The sequence below is a fragment of the Lontra canadensis genome, unplaced genomic scaffold (genome assembly GCF_010015895.1).
Source record: "Lontra canadensis isolate GAN:19392208 unplaced genomic scaffold, GSC_riverotter_1.0 scaffold4, whole genome shotgun sequence".
Taxonomy (NCBI): Eukaryota; Metazoa; Chordata; class Mammalia; order Carnivora; family Mustelidae; genus Lontra; species Lontra canadensis.
This window is the reverse complement of record NW_022630998.1, coordinates 13352312-13368549: the sequence shown is the minus strand read 5'-3', so window position 1 is coordinate 13368549 and position 16238 is coordinate 13352312. Positions and strand designations below refer to the sequence as shown.

At 40.3% G+C, this 16238-nt stretch overlaps 1 protein-coding gene across 19 annotated transcripts in view; it reads left to right on the top strand.

The window, feature by feature from the left end:
* Nucleotides 1-15238, top strand: part of PAM (peptidylglycine alpha-amidating monooxygenase) — a 278000-nt gene extending 262762 nt beyond the window's left edge. For 4 of the 19 annotated variants that reach the window (XM_032845610.1, XM_032845631.1, XM_032845695.1 and 1 more), the window contains 5 exons: nucleotides 2068-2167; nucleotides 4650-4703; nucleotides 9943-10146; nucleotides 13065-13121; nucleotides 14204-15238. In XM_032845610.1, the coding sequence (XP_032701501.1) occupies nucleotides 2068-2167; nucleotides 4650-4703; nucleotides 9943-10146; nucleotides 13065-13121; nucleotides 14204-14385 (597 nt within the window). In that variant the 3' untranslated portion in view covers nucleotides 14386-15238. The remainder of the gene's footprint in view (nucleotides 1-2067; nucleotides 2168-4649; nucleotides 4704-9942; nucleotides 10147-13064; nucleotides 13122-14203) is intronic. The other 15 variants (XM_032845616.1, XM_032845640.1, XM_032845720.1 and 12 more) reach the window with 5 other exon arrangements.
* Nucleotides 15239-16238: the final 1000 nt, after the last annotated feature.

The window sequence follows — 16238 nt, the reverse complement described above, 5'->3', positions numbered from 1 at the left end:
GAGGGGTACCTAAACAGAAGAGAAAAGAAACCTCAGAAGAGTTTACAAAACCTGGATTGGAAGATCTTTAAATTCATTCAACTCCGACACCCTCATGCTTAATCCTAAAGCTTACAGTGTGATTTTCTGTTTCAAATGACACAAAGGAGTAGAAAAGTTCATTAAAAAGATTACAGTTGAATGCTTCTGACTGCAGTAGGAATAGAGGTCCCAAAGTCCTATCCACTATCCTCCTCCTGAGCCCCCTAATGGCTACAGAGTATTTCCAACAGAACCTGGGCTCCCTGGATCTCTCTGAGAGCCACATGTAGAGGTTTATTGTTATTGTAGCCTTGCATTGATGACATATTGTGATTTATATAAAGCAAAAATCTTTGGCCAACGAATAATTCACACATTTCCCCCTCACCTTGATCTATTATATTATTTTTCCTATCAGGAAATATGAAGCATTTTACAAGCATATGTTTTGCAAATTGGTTTCTAAGAACATATTTTGATACAGAAGAGGAACTTCCTGTAATTTGCAAGCCTGTTGCCACCTATTAGCTGAACCCAAAATAAAGATGAACATTTAATGACTGGCTTGTGAGATCAACAAGGCAACATTTTGATTTCTGGCTTTCTGTTCTCATGCACATTTGTCACAGCTCATTTGGTAGTATGAAGGAATGAGCCTCCTTGGCATGGCTATCTCATTTTTCTTTTCTTTTTTTTTTTTTTAAGATTTTATTTATTTATTTGACAAAGAGAGATCACAAGTAGGCAGAGGCAGGCAGAGAGAGGGGGGGAAGCAGGCCCCCAATTGAGCAGAGAGCCTGATACAGGACTCGATCCCAGGACCCTGAGATCGTGACCCGAGCCAAAGGCAGAGGCCCAACCCACTGAGCCACCCAGATGCCCCTCATTTTTCTTTTCAATGTGACAAACTGTTGATGACTTTCAAAGAATAGTATCTCCACAGTGAGTATTCTGCCTCACCTAAAGGGAGCTAAGAACAATAGTTTGCCTCATGAATGCCCTTTGTACTCAGCACACCAGAGTGGACAGGTGCTACCTCACAAGACTAGAGTCCGGATGTGCTCCTGTTCATACACATTGGTCATATTTTTGAAAACTGTATACTCAGACAGGCCTATGAGCCTCAACAGTGAAAAGAATTATCCATGTCCTGCCAATGGGTGGCCACCTGGCACCTTTGAAAGCTTCACATGCCAGACAGAAATGGCAGCAGCACAACATTTTAAGGCTGCTCTTCCAAGAACTAGTTTGGTGGCCTTTTGAAAGTCACAAAAAGTTCTCCTCCCTTATGTCCTAATGACTGAGACGGTGGTGATTTGAAATGGAAGAATGTCATGAAGAAAGACCTATTGAAACACTGAATATCTAAAATAGGTAAAAAAGAAAAGAAAAGAAAAAGCCCAAGATGTACTTGGTGGTAACACTCAATTTGTTTCCTTTTGCTGACTGAAAACACTGCAAGTACTGGGTGTCAGAGAAAAGAATCCCTACACTGCTACATGTCTCCAGTATGCACTTCAGAAATAGTCTGAATGCCCAAATCTTTGAAGTGACTCTTCTCATCAGAAATGTATAAGTAGTTTTTCAGGAAGCATATGATAGCTTGATGGGAATAATAACAAAAATTAATGCTCCATCTTTTTTTTTTTTACTTGTGTAGATTAAAACAGGCAAATGTGATAGTGATTAAAAGAAAAAAGAAACATGAAGGCAAAAATACAAATAAATAGGTAGCTCATGGAACACCGAGTAAACAAAACTGGAAAACAGTAATTTCATAAACGTTCACTTTTAAAAGACTTGAAAGTCAGTGCTGAGGGTCCCTTCGCATTTTCCAATGGATAGAATTACACGTCATGGAGTCGATGCCCAATGAGTGAGTGAATGTCTCTTCCTGGCCTAGAGGGGCCTGGATGGAATTATAGTTTGTTTGGTTTGTTTAACAGGCTTACTGTTTTATTGTGTGCTTTGCTTTGTTTCCCCACCTTTTACCAAAGAATTCAAGGAGAGGCTCACCCCCCTCGTATGTGCTTCTTCTCTCCGCAGCACTTTGACATGCCTCACGATATCGTTGCATCTGGAGACGGGACTGTGTACGTTGGAGACGCTCACACCAACACCGTCTGGAAGTTCACCTTGACTGAAAGTATGGTGTTGACAGTATTCCTATCCGTATCTTCCCTCAGCTTTTTTTTTTTTTTTCTTTTCAACGATTTTATTTATTTATTTGACAGACAGATCACAAGTAGGCAGAGAGAGAGAGAGAGAGAGGGGGGAAGAGAAGCAGGCTCCCTGCTGAGCAGAGAGCCAGATGCGGGGCTCGATCCCAGGACCCTGAGATCATGACCTGAGCCGAAGGCAGAGGCTTTAACCCACTGAGCCACCCAGGTGCCCCTTCAGCTTTATTGCCTCAGAGCATGTGAAAAAAATATTTGCATTTCCTTCTCTTTTTTTCTGATAGGAGTGGGAAATCAAAATATAATTGGCAGTTGTTAAAAGACCTGTTCAGTTTCATTTCAGGGATTAAATTAATTTTTAAAAAGTAGAGAGAAACAGCTTCCCCCTAGCCCCCCCCCAACCTGGCAGTTATCCCCTTGTTTCCACAGATACTCCACAGGAAATTCTTGATGCCTGGAGTAATGTCTGTTATGTTGAAAGCCAGCATTAATTCCAACTTAGTTCCAGAGGGAGATGATGGCTTTGGCAAAGCAGAAGGGCTGACTGGCTTCCATGCTGGTATCACTTCCCGTGTGTCTCTTCAGCTATGAGTAGCTGCTGAGCATCGAGGAGGGCCAGCCTCGGTGTCAGACACAGATTACCCCAAGCAGGAAGCACTGTGCGTTTTCCCTTTAGATTGCAGCTTGTTCAAAATACCAAACTGTTATTTCATGTAACTCAGAAGTATGTCTGGGGACAGAAGAGTGTCTCTCTTGGGACCAAGCCAGCTAGTTTTTGCAATTTCTAATTGCAATTTGGACATTATTTTTAATTCTTGCAAAAGTATTCTAACCTAGCCTCTGATATCATACTAAAAAACATACGCTTTCTAGATTCAACCATAATAAATGCTTAATGGGCCACAAAACCCAAAGTCCGGAGATGCTTTTAAAATATGGCAGAGTTGAACCATAGGAGAAGATGGAGTTAAGGAAAGGAATGGTAAATCTGAGGTATCAGGAGCAGCAGCAGGCAATTTTAGATAGAGAAATAATAAGGACATTTGGAATTGATGACGATAAATACTAATTATAACAAGGGAAAGTAAAAGTTACAGCAAAGAAAAAAATGTAACATAACAAAGAAAAGTAAAATCAGGAGCCCAAAAACTTTAATCAGATATCGCACAGATCTTAGAGTCCAAGTAAATTTGGTAACTGCGATCTTCACAATTGTCCTTTGGGTGGCTTTTGCCATTATGTAATAAGGACCCAGTTAAGGTCAAGTGCACAGAAGTATGCGTGGCCTATTCCACTCCAGCAGTAGCTTCCCATTCCCCTTGCAAGTGCAGCCTTCCCCCAACTACCTCCTCAGAGAGAACCAGAGGGTGTAGGCAGACAGGAAAGCAAAGAGAGGGATGGATAATTCCCAATTCCAAGACTGAGCCCAAGTTTTTAAGAATTAAAAAAATGACTAGGGTCACCTGGGTGGCTCAGTGCGTTAAAGCCACTGCCTTCAGCTCCGGTCATGATCCCAGGGTCCTGGGATTGAGCCCCACATCGGGCTCTCTGCTCAGCAGGGAGCCTGCTTCCTCCTCTCTCTCCGCCTGCCTCTCTGCCTACTTGTGATCTGTCAAATAAATAAATAAAATCTTTAAAAAAAAAATGACTAAATACCTTTCAAGCTAGAAAAGACCTCAGAAATCTGCACCGTACCTTCATTTCACAGGTAGCAAGATGATACTTAAACTCACTAAGATTCTGATCTAAGGCTCTTGAGACTACCCTCGTGCTCTGTACTCAACAGAGATGCATATCCAAGTCCGATGGGGAGGGCTTTCATAACACAAATGGCCAGACCCGACTCAAGATCTATAGAAAGAAGAGGAGTGATAAAATGTGTATATTTTGGAAAGGCTTCCCATGCTGAGAAGTGCTGCAGTATAGCATTCAGCGTTGAAAGAGAAGAACCCTCTGTGTAATCCAAAATGCACCTGAATAATAAATCTGAGAAAGAGTACTTCTGGAATAGTAAGACTGCCATTAGAGGCTACACGAATGTCTCATGTGTTTGCATTCTAGTATTTAACGAGTCAAGTCTATTTATGGGAGCTAGAAGACTGGTGATCAAATATGACAGAATTAGTAACCAGCCTAGATGTCCATTGTCCATATGAAAACAGAACCACTTGATATTTCAGAAATAATACATTATCATGAACTCCACAAGGACAACCTCACTTTAAATAGGAAGAGTTTAGAAATAGTTCAGTTTTCACTAGGAGATTTTATCTAGGATTTATGGGCCTGGCACTTAATCAGTGGTTTGTCTTAAACTCTTTTGTAATGTGATAATGCCTTTGATGAATTAAGGAAATATTTTCCACTGAGCAAAATTAATGTCAAAAATAAGTTTTCAAGGGTTTTTCTTGGAGATTCTGATTTTCTTTTTCCTCTGCTGTGCTGTTACAGAAATGGAACATCGATCGGTTAAAAAGGCTGGCATTGAGGTCCAGGAAACCAAAGGTTGGTCTCTTATGACTCTGAAACCCAAGCTATTTGTGCTGAATTCTTCTATGGCTCTCACTGCACTTAAAAAATGACCAGACTAAAAATATAATATAATCTGGTAAATCTTCCATAACTTCTGCTGTGTACTGAGCCTTTAAACCTGCATGTTGCCACTGTTTTCTCTGATAAATCGAGTGTTGATAATGAGCTCAGATTCACTGATTTCAGATGATAGAAAGTGATTCTGTAACAAGTGGACCAGAGACATTCAGGGAGAAAAAAAGGAAGTGAGTCACTTTAAGAAGTACGTTAACCTCAGGCAAGTGGAAAAATACCATCCAGTATACTGGAAAAGGCCTTCCCTAATGGGCTCTAGTCTAAATGAGTGAGTTACTGAGATAGGGGCCTGAAAAGATGAGCTGCTCCCTAAGCTCCAATCTAAATACCATTTTCCCCCAACATTTACTGAGGGCCATCTAAGTCCAAGGCACTATAATGGGCTTAAGGGAAATGAAACTGGGCCTGACTTCAAGACTTATAACCTATAAGGAGTGTGTGTGTGTATGTGTTTGTGTGTGTGTATGTGTGTGTATACATACCTATGCATATATACAAATAAGTATAACTTTAGTATATACTGTCAGGAACGGGAAATGGAATTTAGCTACTGGTAAGCAACCACTGGCTTCCCAGTAGAACTCTTTTCTCCCTTTCCAAGGATCAGTTTATATTTGTACATGTTCTCCTATCTGCAGGGTTTTGACCTGGTCATGTGAAATTAAGAACTCACTAAAAGTGCTCCTAATGTTTAAGTAGCAAAGTGATTCCATTATTAGTTGCTTTACAAATGATTCACCTACATATTAAGACCTAACCCTAGGCTTACTTGTCTTCCTTTCTTGTGAAAGCAGGTGGAAAGAGATGCAGAGAGGCAAGAACCAAGAGGGAGTTTAGGGATTTTATGTAGGCAGATAAGAGAATATAGCCTGCTCAAGGTTGAGAGGGGTAAGATAATATTATAAGTGAATAGCAATTGTTTGGCATTTGCAGAGATTCAACCCAGGTGACTCTATTAAGTGACATTCATACCACACCCATAGCAAAGAGTACCTGATCCTCTATTTTTCTATAATTGTTACATAGAGAATTATTGGTGAGTTATTTGCTCTCAAATCAAGATATTATTATTAGTAATCGCTCTCACTTATGGAGCACAAACAATGAGCTATATAAGAATTATTAAGTTAACTCCTTACACCTACCGTGTGATAATTGCTATTATCCCCATTTTATGTACGAGGAAATTGAAGATCAGAATTACTATTGAGATAGTAAGTGGCAAAGCCAGACTTTAAGTCACAGTTTGTTTGGCACCAAAGCCTGTGCTCTTAACCACTGTTCTTATGCTACTCAGGGGAGATGAATACCACCAATTCATTTACCATAAGTTCTTCCCAGAGCTACAGATTGGGGATGGTTGAAGTTTACTCTGAGATCTCTGGGATTTCAGAGTGGCCTCAAACCATTTCTGTTTAAATAAATCCCACTAACAAAAAAATCCTAGATTATACTGCATGACTTGTTGAGAACAGCTCAACCACACTGACCTCTTTTTGCCTGGCCAATAATGAAGGATGAACAGGGTTCTCCCTAGGCCATTTCCTCTATCCTCATTGCGCATCGGTGACTGCGTTTGGTCGGAAAACCTCCCAGCCTTGTGGAAGAACACAGGAGTTCAAATAGTAAATGTTCTTGAAGTATCTTGTTATGACGGTCCCATTTTAATAACTAGGAATATCCAGATGCAAATGGTTTCTTCCAGTCCTCTTTGAACCTATATGACTCTCATTAAGTCTTTCTTTTTTTAAGATGATTTTCTTGTTACAGAAAGGAATAAAAATCATGCTAAATCCGCAGAAGTTTGTCTTTTATCACAATCTGGAAGCTTAACTTAAACCACTTCTTACAAAAGAGAGGGAGAAACATCCCAGATTTAACAGCCTTATAAATTTCCAACTTCGAGCAACCTCTGATGACACTTGCCTCCACTGTGAATGGTCACAGAACTGATGAATTATAACAGTGTTTTGGAACCAGTGTTGTGTTCACAAGGAGGTGCAGGGATAAGAGAATTTGTGATGATCAAAAACTTAGGAAAAGGATTTTCAAATAAAGTTGGTAGGGACCAACAGATATGCCAAAGTCCCACCAAAATCATAGCCTTCACTCCTCCCTCCCCAAAATAAAAGATGATGATGGTGAATCAGTCTCAATAAAACAAAAAGAAACTCCCTAGTGCAGTTAGTATCTTAGGCCTTATAGAGAACAACACATTATAGGGGAAGCACACGGCATTAAAGAAAAAAAAAAAAAAAGAGGGGAAGGAGGGAGGGAGAAAATAATCTCATTGGTGCTATATGCACTTTCCCTGTTACTTGCTAGTAGGCCATCTAAGATCTTCAGCCTTCAGTTCTGTCTGTAATGAACTGGGTAGTAATTGCTGGGTTCGTGTATTAAGAATGTCTCTCCTTTACTGTCTTGAGTTATTCGAATTCCCACTGGTCTCTGGACTTCTCCCCCTCTCTCCAGGGGAAAGAAATAGGCCCATGCTTCTATGCGTGAGCTCACACAAGAATATACCTAGCTTCCCTGTCTAAATTCAGTGCTTAAAGAAGGGGAAACAAAAAAAAAACCAAAAACTTCCTATACATCTGCTTTTCAAAATTATATTTATTTCCAAGTATCTATAAGGATGACCGGAAGAGCTTGTTTGAAGACATTGTTTTCAGTGGAATATGGCTGGCATCTTAGATGATAGAAAACGTCATATGAGGCACTCTCTACCTTCCAGAAGCCCTGGGTTCTAGCCAATGTTAGAGCTTCTTCACTGTTCCTTCATCAGGGATGCTCCAACTTAAAGAATTTAATTTTTAATTAAAGAATTTTTAATTAAAGAATTTCAGATAAGAGAAAAAGTGGAAGAAGTTTGAATTATTAATGCTTTGAATGAAATTCCTAGAATCGTAAATCATAACTATTTGTCAGACTTTTTACTCCACTTATAAAGGTTCCTGAGAAAGAGCAACAATATTGCTTTTTTTTTTTTAAACTGGGAAATTTAAACTTTTTACCCTCTTTCTTTAAAATATAGAGTATCTTTGAAAAATCTAAGCGTACTTCAGTGGGTTTCAAAAGTGAGAATGGTCAAGTATTTTTAGTAGATGACACTCAGAGAACCAGGAGTGTGGGAATCGAGAATTTCTAAAGTGCAGAGTGTGTACCTTAGCAAGTTCATTACCGCCTTACCGCCTTCTCGGTGCGCTCTCTGTGAAGGCTAAACCGATTCCATTAGTCTGCCACCTGCTTCCTAGTTCTTGTTTCCTTTTACTGGAGCCCAGTCCTAGCTCTGCCTCCTAAAGGAAACTAGATATCCTCTGGTACAGCCATTGTCTTTGGTGTAGGTAAACCACTAATGACAAAAATGCTATAATTCCTCTGGTTTTAGTCACCTTCCTCTAGAAACAAATCCTTTCAAGACAATGAGTTTTTTACTACCAAGCTACACCTTTGTTCTATTTTTTTAATCCTATCCTCCATTTATTGTTACTTTCCTACAGCAGTATAGAAGGAGCTTAAATAAAACAGAACAATTTGCATGTCTCTTCCACAGTAATGAAGAAAAAGACACAACAGTTCATGGGAGAGTGAGAATCAAACTTAACATTCCTCCTGGAAACAGCTCTAGACAGGTTAAATGTTAAGCCATCTAAATCTATAAACCAATCCCTTTCCTTCTCTCCTGCTGAAGTTTGAAGAGCCACTCCAGTGGACACAGAAGAGAAATAATGGTCTGCCCTTCACCATACTGTAGGGAAGGAAATGAGGACTATGGAGCCACTGTAAAATGGTGATACTAACAGTGCCTACTTATAGGCTTGGTGTAACGATTAAATGAGAATATTGCCTGAAACAGTGCAAGTGCTCAGGAGATATCATTGAGACCACGACGGAGCAACATGGAAGTAAAAACTGGGACCTGCCATGTGTGTGCATCACAAATTGTGTTTATAGTGTCTTGAGTAGTTTGAGAAATGCTTCCTTGGAGAAATGTCCAGGAAGTGGACATTTCTAATGATAAACATTCACCCAAGATTTTCTGATAGTGTTAAACCACCTATTCCCGCCACTTGGTCAGAAGTTCCCTGAGGCCATGTGATACACTCTGTATCGTAGGGCAGAAGGGCACACCGAAAAACTGAACTTCCAGAAATCTTGTGAGCCTTTGGGCAAACATGTGGTTGTAACTGCTGGCCTTGGCACAGTAGGGTTTTTGTATGAGTACACGTATGTGCTTCGGGAGGGCAAGAATGTCGCAAGGCTCAACCTCATTTTCAAGTCAGTAGTTATTAAAATCCCTGAAGCAGCTTATATGGTGTCATTGTATCAGTTCCCAAAAAGCACTTTTGGCCCAATATCTGCCCAATGCTGGTCAATATCAGAGAATTGTTCTATAAACTATTTCCATCAACAACAATAGGATATATCATACATCTGTGTACCCTCATGGCTTGCTGGGAGCTGTATAAAAGAAACTGAAAAGGTTATTTTTCCAGTTTGTAATCCTAGAGTTAATGTGTGCAACTATGCATGTGACGTCCCAGTAATTCATTGAACATTAACAAGATTCAAAAACTTCAGAGCCAAGGAAAGAGACTTCTTAAGCACCTTCTCTAAGATAAGCATTTACACTCAACAGTTTTAGGAAGGAGGTGTTTTTTTATCGTCACAGTTCTACAGATGAGGTTGTGAAGGCCCAGACCATTTAAGTAACTTGCCCAAAGTTACACAGCTAGTTCTGTAGGCAACCTGGGATTTCAGTTCAGATTTATGTAACTCCAGTACACACACCAGTTCTTTGCCCTGCGCCATTGCTGCCTGTTAATTTCAACCTTGAAAAAAAAAATGCAAAAGGAAGATACCTCTTTTACGGAATTCTAGCTCAAGAGGAAACAAAGGGCAGACTCAAAGAAAACCAATTGAGAGGTACAAAACCACTGAGTGGAAAGTACTAATCACAGCAGTTAATTGTGGCGTGGTAGCTTGGTAGATTCAGATACTGAAATGTGAACCCCCACATGCATTGACCTCAACAAGTTCTTTATGAGCAGTTGTTGATTTGCCTGGGTAGGGGTGGGTGGGAGGGTTTTGGAGTCTTTGAGTCAGTTGAATATTGTGAACTCTTCTTTTCCCGAAGAATCCGAGGCAGTTGTTGAAACCAAAATGGAGAACAAACCCGCCTCCACAGAGTTGCAGAAGATGCAAGAGAAACAGAAACTGATCAAAGAGCCGGGCTTGGGAGTGCCCATTGTTCTCATTACAACCCTTCTGGTTATTCCGGTGGTTGTCCTGCTGGCCATTGCCTTATATATTCGGTGGAAAAAATCAAAGGCCTTTGGAGGCAAGTAAAATGAGCCCCTTGAACTTGGAACCTACCTTTGAAAGAGTGTTTGGACCGATTATCCTCAAAGTCTTGTGATTTTTTTCAGTGTTTTTTTTTTTTTTTTTTTTTTTTTTTTAAGTGCTCTCTGCCTTTTTTGGTGTTATTATGTATGTTCCATATATTGTCTGCAGTTAGTATCATAGTAGGAAAACATCTGAAGCCTCAGAAATTTGGATAGTTAGATTAAAATATAACCTTTAATACTGCCTTTTAGCAATTGGCATAAGCCCAGTTAATGTCTCCATACAAAACTGTGCAGATAAGTAGTCAGTATAAATTAGGGTCAGGAAGGAGGAGATCCTTGGTGTTAGAAACAGGCCCACTTCTCAGAATACCTGGGTCAGGCATTTGGGAGTTGTCTTTTCCCCTACTAGTCCTGGCTTTATCTCCTAGCTGCATGACCTTGGGCAAGTTACTTAATCTTCCCAAGCCATAGTTTCCTCACCTACAAAGTGAGAATAAAAAAACTCAGGAGATTGTGTGAGGATTAAATGAAATAATAAACATAAAGCATTTATCATAGTCTCTGTCACATTGTAAGTGCTCAGTTAATACCACCAATGATTACGAGGAACAGTCATTGATAATAAAGGACAAAAGTCTTAAGAAGTCATGGAGGATACTTGTCTTGAACCTCAACTTTCTCCAGAAACCAGCTATTTCTATAATACACCATTTGGTAGTTTTTAAATAGGCACAAGTCAGGCCATCAGCCTTCCTTTACCAAACAAGGCAGGGTCCAGTGCTGGAGTCAGTATTTTATGAAATCATCATCATTGTATAGGACCCAGGAGCTGAATCCTTTCGAGACATTCAGATAAACAAAGAAATAATCTAACCCAAGATTCTCACCTCTCAGGAGCCGTCTCTTGGCTGGATCCTCAGGTCCTAAGGCAAGAGTCTACAGCTGCGTCTAGGAAGGAATCCATGGGCCAGGGTGGGAGGCAGCATTTGATCAAGAAATAGCATCTGATTCTATTTCAGGCCAAAGCGACCGTGGCAGGGATTCAGTGCCCATGGCAAAGCCCTGACACAGAAAAAGACACAGAAACAAAAAACAGAGGAATTCATTTAATAAGTGGTGAAAGCAAATTTTTCTAGGACTGGTTTGCTTTTCATCTGCAATCGATAAAGCTCTGCAAAAAAAAAATACAGTTAACTCTTCAAAAAAGAACTTTTGAGCCCCTGTTATGGGTATGGGACTGCGGTGAGCAGGGGGCAAAGACAAACACAGCCGTTGTCTTCACGGAGTTAGATGGAAGCTTCTGAAAGCAAGAATCTCCCATGTTTGCTTGTTTACCCATGTAACCTCAGCTCAAGTAACAGTTCCTGGCTCTCGGGCTTTGATAAATAGTCATTGAAAAAATGACTGAATCAATAAATGGAGCTCCCAGAAGAGATGACACATAAAAAACGAGGTGACATAGAAAGGTAACGATAGACGGTGGTAAGTGCAGTAATAAGTACACAGAGGATCAGGAACACACAGGGCCCAGGGGCAAGTAGCAGGCATGTTGGCCATCCACCCACACTGGAAGGAGTGGCTGGGGAGTCGGGAAGGCTTTGCCTCTCCTGTTTGCTGTTAAGCACACGGGACATGGCACTCCTACAGAACACTGAGTTCACAGGAGGGTGTTGGGAAGGCAGAGACCCAGGTCACACAGTATGAAATTACCATTCCTCAATCATGTTTTATTTAGAAAAATTGCAGTTTTATATGGTTCCATCTAATACATTTAATTCTAAAAGTAGGTCAGCCTCTCACCCTCTTGCAGTATTTGTTCTGGATAGAGCTTGTCCAACCCGTGAGAATTTTTAGTAGCCCTCATCAAAGACCTTCCATATTTATTCAGCCTGTACTTTGCATGTCAGCTCCACAACAGACACCATGCTAGGCACAGGGGATACAAAGCCAGCTAAGGACTGCCCTGCATCCTCATCGAACTTACAGTCTTATTTTTTTGGCTTTCTAACAGTCTTAGCAGAGTCTTCCCTTCTTAACTGTTTCTCTCCACACTCTTAGCGACGTTTCCGCTGTCATCTGCTTGCTAGCTTTTTTCACGATGCTGCCTCTACTCCTGGCTAGGGACTTCACAGGAGAACCCCAAGCCTCACTTCCATGACCACAACCCTGAAGGGGGCAGCCCTTCAGGGAAGCCAGGATGAAAAGTGCAGAGATAGAGGATGAAAATGAAGTCAGCTGGGAGTCCTGGCCCACCCGCACCCTCCCAATAAATAAGGAAAGTCCGTCCTTCATGGAGACGGGCAGTGCCATTTCAACTTTATGGCTGAAAATATTCAGGTCCTTGCCTTCAGTTAAGTCTTTTATAAAAAAAAGAAATGATCTACATGGATCCAAAGCTTTCTCAAGCAGGACAGGTTGTGTTCTTAATGGAAAGACTAAAGCCAAAGACAAACACTCCTAAGTTATAATAATCAGAGTTTCCAAATTATTATAAATTCTTGGTAATTTAATCTTGTCCTAAGAAAAAGTGACTAATATTTATTGAGCACGTACTGTATGTGTACCAGGCACGGTTCTAAGCACTTCACATGGAATATCCCGTCTAAACCTGGCAGATACTTAGGGATCATCATTAATCCCTGTTTTCTCTGAGGAGAAAACCGAGACTCAGAGAAGCAACTTATTGAGACTGCACAGGCTGTGAAGACACGGGCAGGAGTCAAACCCAGCTCTGGCCCTTAGATACTATCACAAGAATATATTGCCTTTCTTCCCCCCTTAGAATTGTATACAGACAAGAGCCAGGCCTTGTTTTTAATTGTCTATGAATTCCTGATTTTGTTTTGAAAGTTGAACCCGTGGTTGAGGCGGGCGATTGGGACTCATTTTGAAATGTGCCATCTCTTTCTAGCAGATTCTGAACACAAACTTGAGGCAAGTTCAGGAAGAGTACTCGGAAGACTTAGAGGTATGCCTGTGACCTTTCAGAATCCTTCACATTTGGCTCAAAGTCAACAAGCTCATGTCCTTTATAGAGCAAGGAGATATTTCTTATTTTCTCTCGGAAAATTAAACTCCTCGTGTACAGCACAGCAATGTTAAGTGCAGAATGTAAACCATCAACTAAAACCAAAGCGTGTGGCTCTGGTAGCAGATTTCCGAGTTTCGGTTTTTTCTGCTTTGCCTTTCTGTATCATCTAATTTTCTTCGCCCGTCTTTTATCTGGCTTCATTTGTCTTCAGTAAATTTTCTGTCACTCCTGTCGGCCTGTCAGTGCTTGTCATAGTGAAGATGACCTTTTCATATAGTCATTGAAATGAAGAGCTCCTTGAGGGATGCCAGTTCCAGAGATCCTGATAAATGAATCTGAAGTAGTCCTACAGAAACACATATATAATCCTGGGGAGCTTTTTTATTTATTTTATTTTATTTTATTTTATTTTTTAAAGGCTTTATTTATTTATTTGAGAGAGAGAGAAAGAGGGAAAAGCAGACTCTGTGTTGAGCAGAGGGCTGACACAGGGCTCAATCCCAGGACCCTGGAATCATGACCCAAGCTGAAGGCAGATGCTTAATTGACTGAGCAAGCCACCCAGGTGCCCCTTTTTTATTTATTTTAATAAATGTGTGGAGTAATATATTCCTGACCCTATAGGATAAGTATCTCTCTGCCACATTTTTCTTTTGTTTTGTTTTTTACTAATATCTACCCTTTGGCATTATAACTTCTAATTTATCATTTAAGAATCTAAAAGAAGGGGCGCCTGGGTGGCTCCATGGGTTAAAGCCTCTGACTTCAGCTCAGGTCATGATCTCAGGGTCCTGGGATCGAACCCCGCATCAGGCTCTCTGCTTGGCGGGGAGTCTGCTTCGCCCTCTCCCTCTGCCTGCCTCTCTGCCTACTTGTGATCTCTCTCTCTCTCTGTCAAATAAATAAATAAAATCTTTTTTTAAAAAATGTTAAAAAAAAAAAAAAAGAATCCACACGAAGACAGAGAATCATTTGTGCAAACCTGACCTCAGTTCCATGTCATTGTGTGCTTTCTTCAGGAAAGGGCGGTGGAGGCTTAAACCTTGGAAATTTCTTCGCAAGCCGGAAGGGCTACAGCCGGAAAGGGTTTGACCGCCTTAGCACCGAGGGAAGCGACCAAGAGAAAGACGAGGATGATGGAAGTGAGTCCGAAGAGGAGTACTCCGCCCCTCTGCCTGCACCCTCGCTGTCTTCCTCCTGAAAACCTGCCTTTGATTTAGGTTCTCGAGATTTTCCAAGAACGCCAGATTCCTTTCCCTTTAGCACGTTTAGGGTTTTGCGTATTTAACTGTAAACTGTACTAGTCTGTGTGGGACTGGACACATTTTATTTCCTTTGTTTTGATTGAGTTGGCTTCTCTTTCTAGTTGAGGAGTTTCCTAAAAGTTCATAACAGCGCCATTGTCCTTCTATGAACATAGACTAGAGAAACGGTCCTCTTCTTCCATCACACTACTAATTTAATGATGGAAGGTTTGCTCATTTACATTTTTGAGACTCTTCTGTAGATGTAAATAACCCCTTTCTCTGCTTGAACACAGTATTTTCCCAATAGCACTTCCATTGCCGATGTCTGTCTTTGGTGCCTTTCCTGTTCAGCATTCTCAGCCTGTGGCAGTAAAGAGAAACTTTGTGCTACATGAGGACAAAGCTGCTAAATCTCCTTCTATTTTTTTAAAATCACTAACATTATATTGCAATGAGGGAAAGAAAAAAGTCTCTATTTAAATTCATTTTTTAATTTTCTTCTTCAGTTGGTGTGTTTTTGGGATGTCTTATTTTTAGATGGTTACACTGTTAGAACACTATTTTCAGAATCTGAATGTAATTTGTGTAATAAAGTGTTTTCAGAGCATTAGCTGTCAGAGTGTATTTTGGAATTTTTGCATACTTGGAGGGTTTTGTATATAACTTTTGTAATAATTACACAAACCACAGATACAGTGAAAACTACTCAATGTCTTCAACAGAAAGAAATGTGTTGTATTGTATTAAAATGAAGCTGATATTTTGTTATATGGCTGATATAAATTAAAAGCCAGCAATCAGACTTTACATAACATGTGTAAAGCAAGGTTCTCTTTTAAAATTCAAAGAGGGGTTTTGCCTGTATATCAGTCAGGAGGTAAATTATTTAATAAAAGGTGATCTAGCTAAGAGGAAGGCTGTGTCTCAAATTACATAAGCAAATGAGTCCATCAGTGTAGGTGACCACGAATAGTTTTCTTTTTAAAGAATAATTTCATCAGATTCCCAGGTGTTCATGGGAATACTCATCTTACAGTGACTACCAATTATTTGTTTATTTTTATTGACATATACTGTATTATTTGCTTCAGGGGTACAGGTCTGTGAATCATCCGTGTAACGTAATACATAGCACTCACCATAGCACATACCCTCCCCAGTCTCCATCACCCAGCCACCCTATCCCTCCCACTCTCCTCCCCTCCAGCAACCATTAGTTTGTTTCTTGAGATTAAGAGTCTCTTATGGTTTGTCTCCCTCCCCGGTCCCATCTTGTTTCGTTTTTCCCTCCCTTCTCCCCACAATCCCCCGCCCTGCCTTTCAAATTCCTTATATCAGAGAGATCTTATGATAATTGTCTTTCTCTGATTGACTTATTGCACTTAGCATAATACCCCCTAGTTCCATCCATGTCATTGCAAATGGCAAGATTTCATTTTTTTTTATGGCTGTATAATTTTTTATGGCTGTATAATATATATATATAATATATATATATATATCCATGTCGTTGCAAATGGCAAGAGTTCATTTTTTTATGGCTGTATTTTATATATATATATATAATCACATCTTTATCCTTCATCTGTTGATGGACATCTAGGCTCTTCCCATAGTTTGGCTATTGTAGACATTGCTGTTATAAACATTGGGTTGCACATGCCCCTTTGGATCACTACATTTGAATTTTTTTTTTTAAAGATTTTATTTATTTATTTGACAGATCACAAGTAGGCAGAGAGGCAGGCAAAGAGAGAAGGAAGCAGGCTCTCTGCCTAGCAGAGAGTCCAACACGGGGCTCGATCCC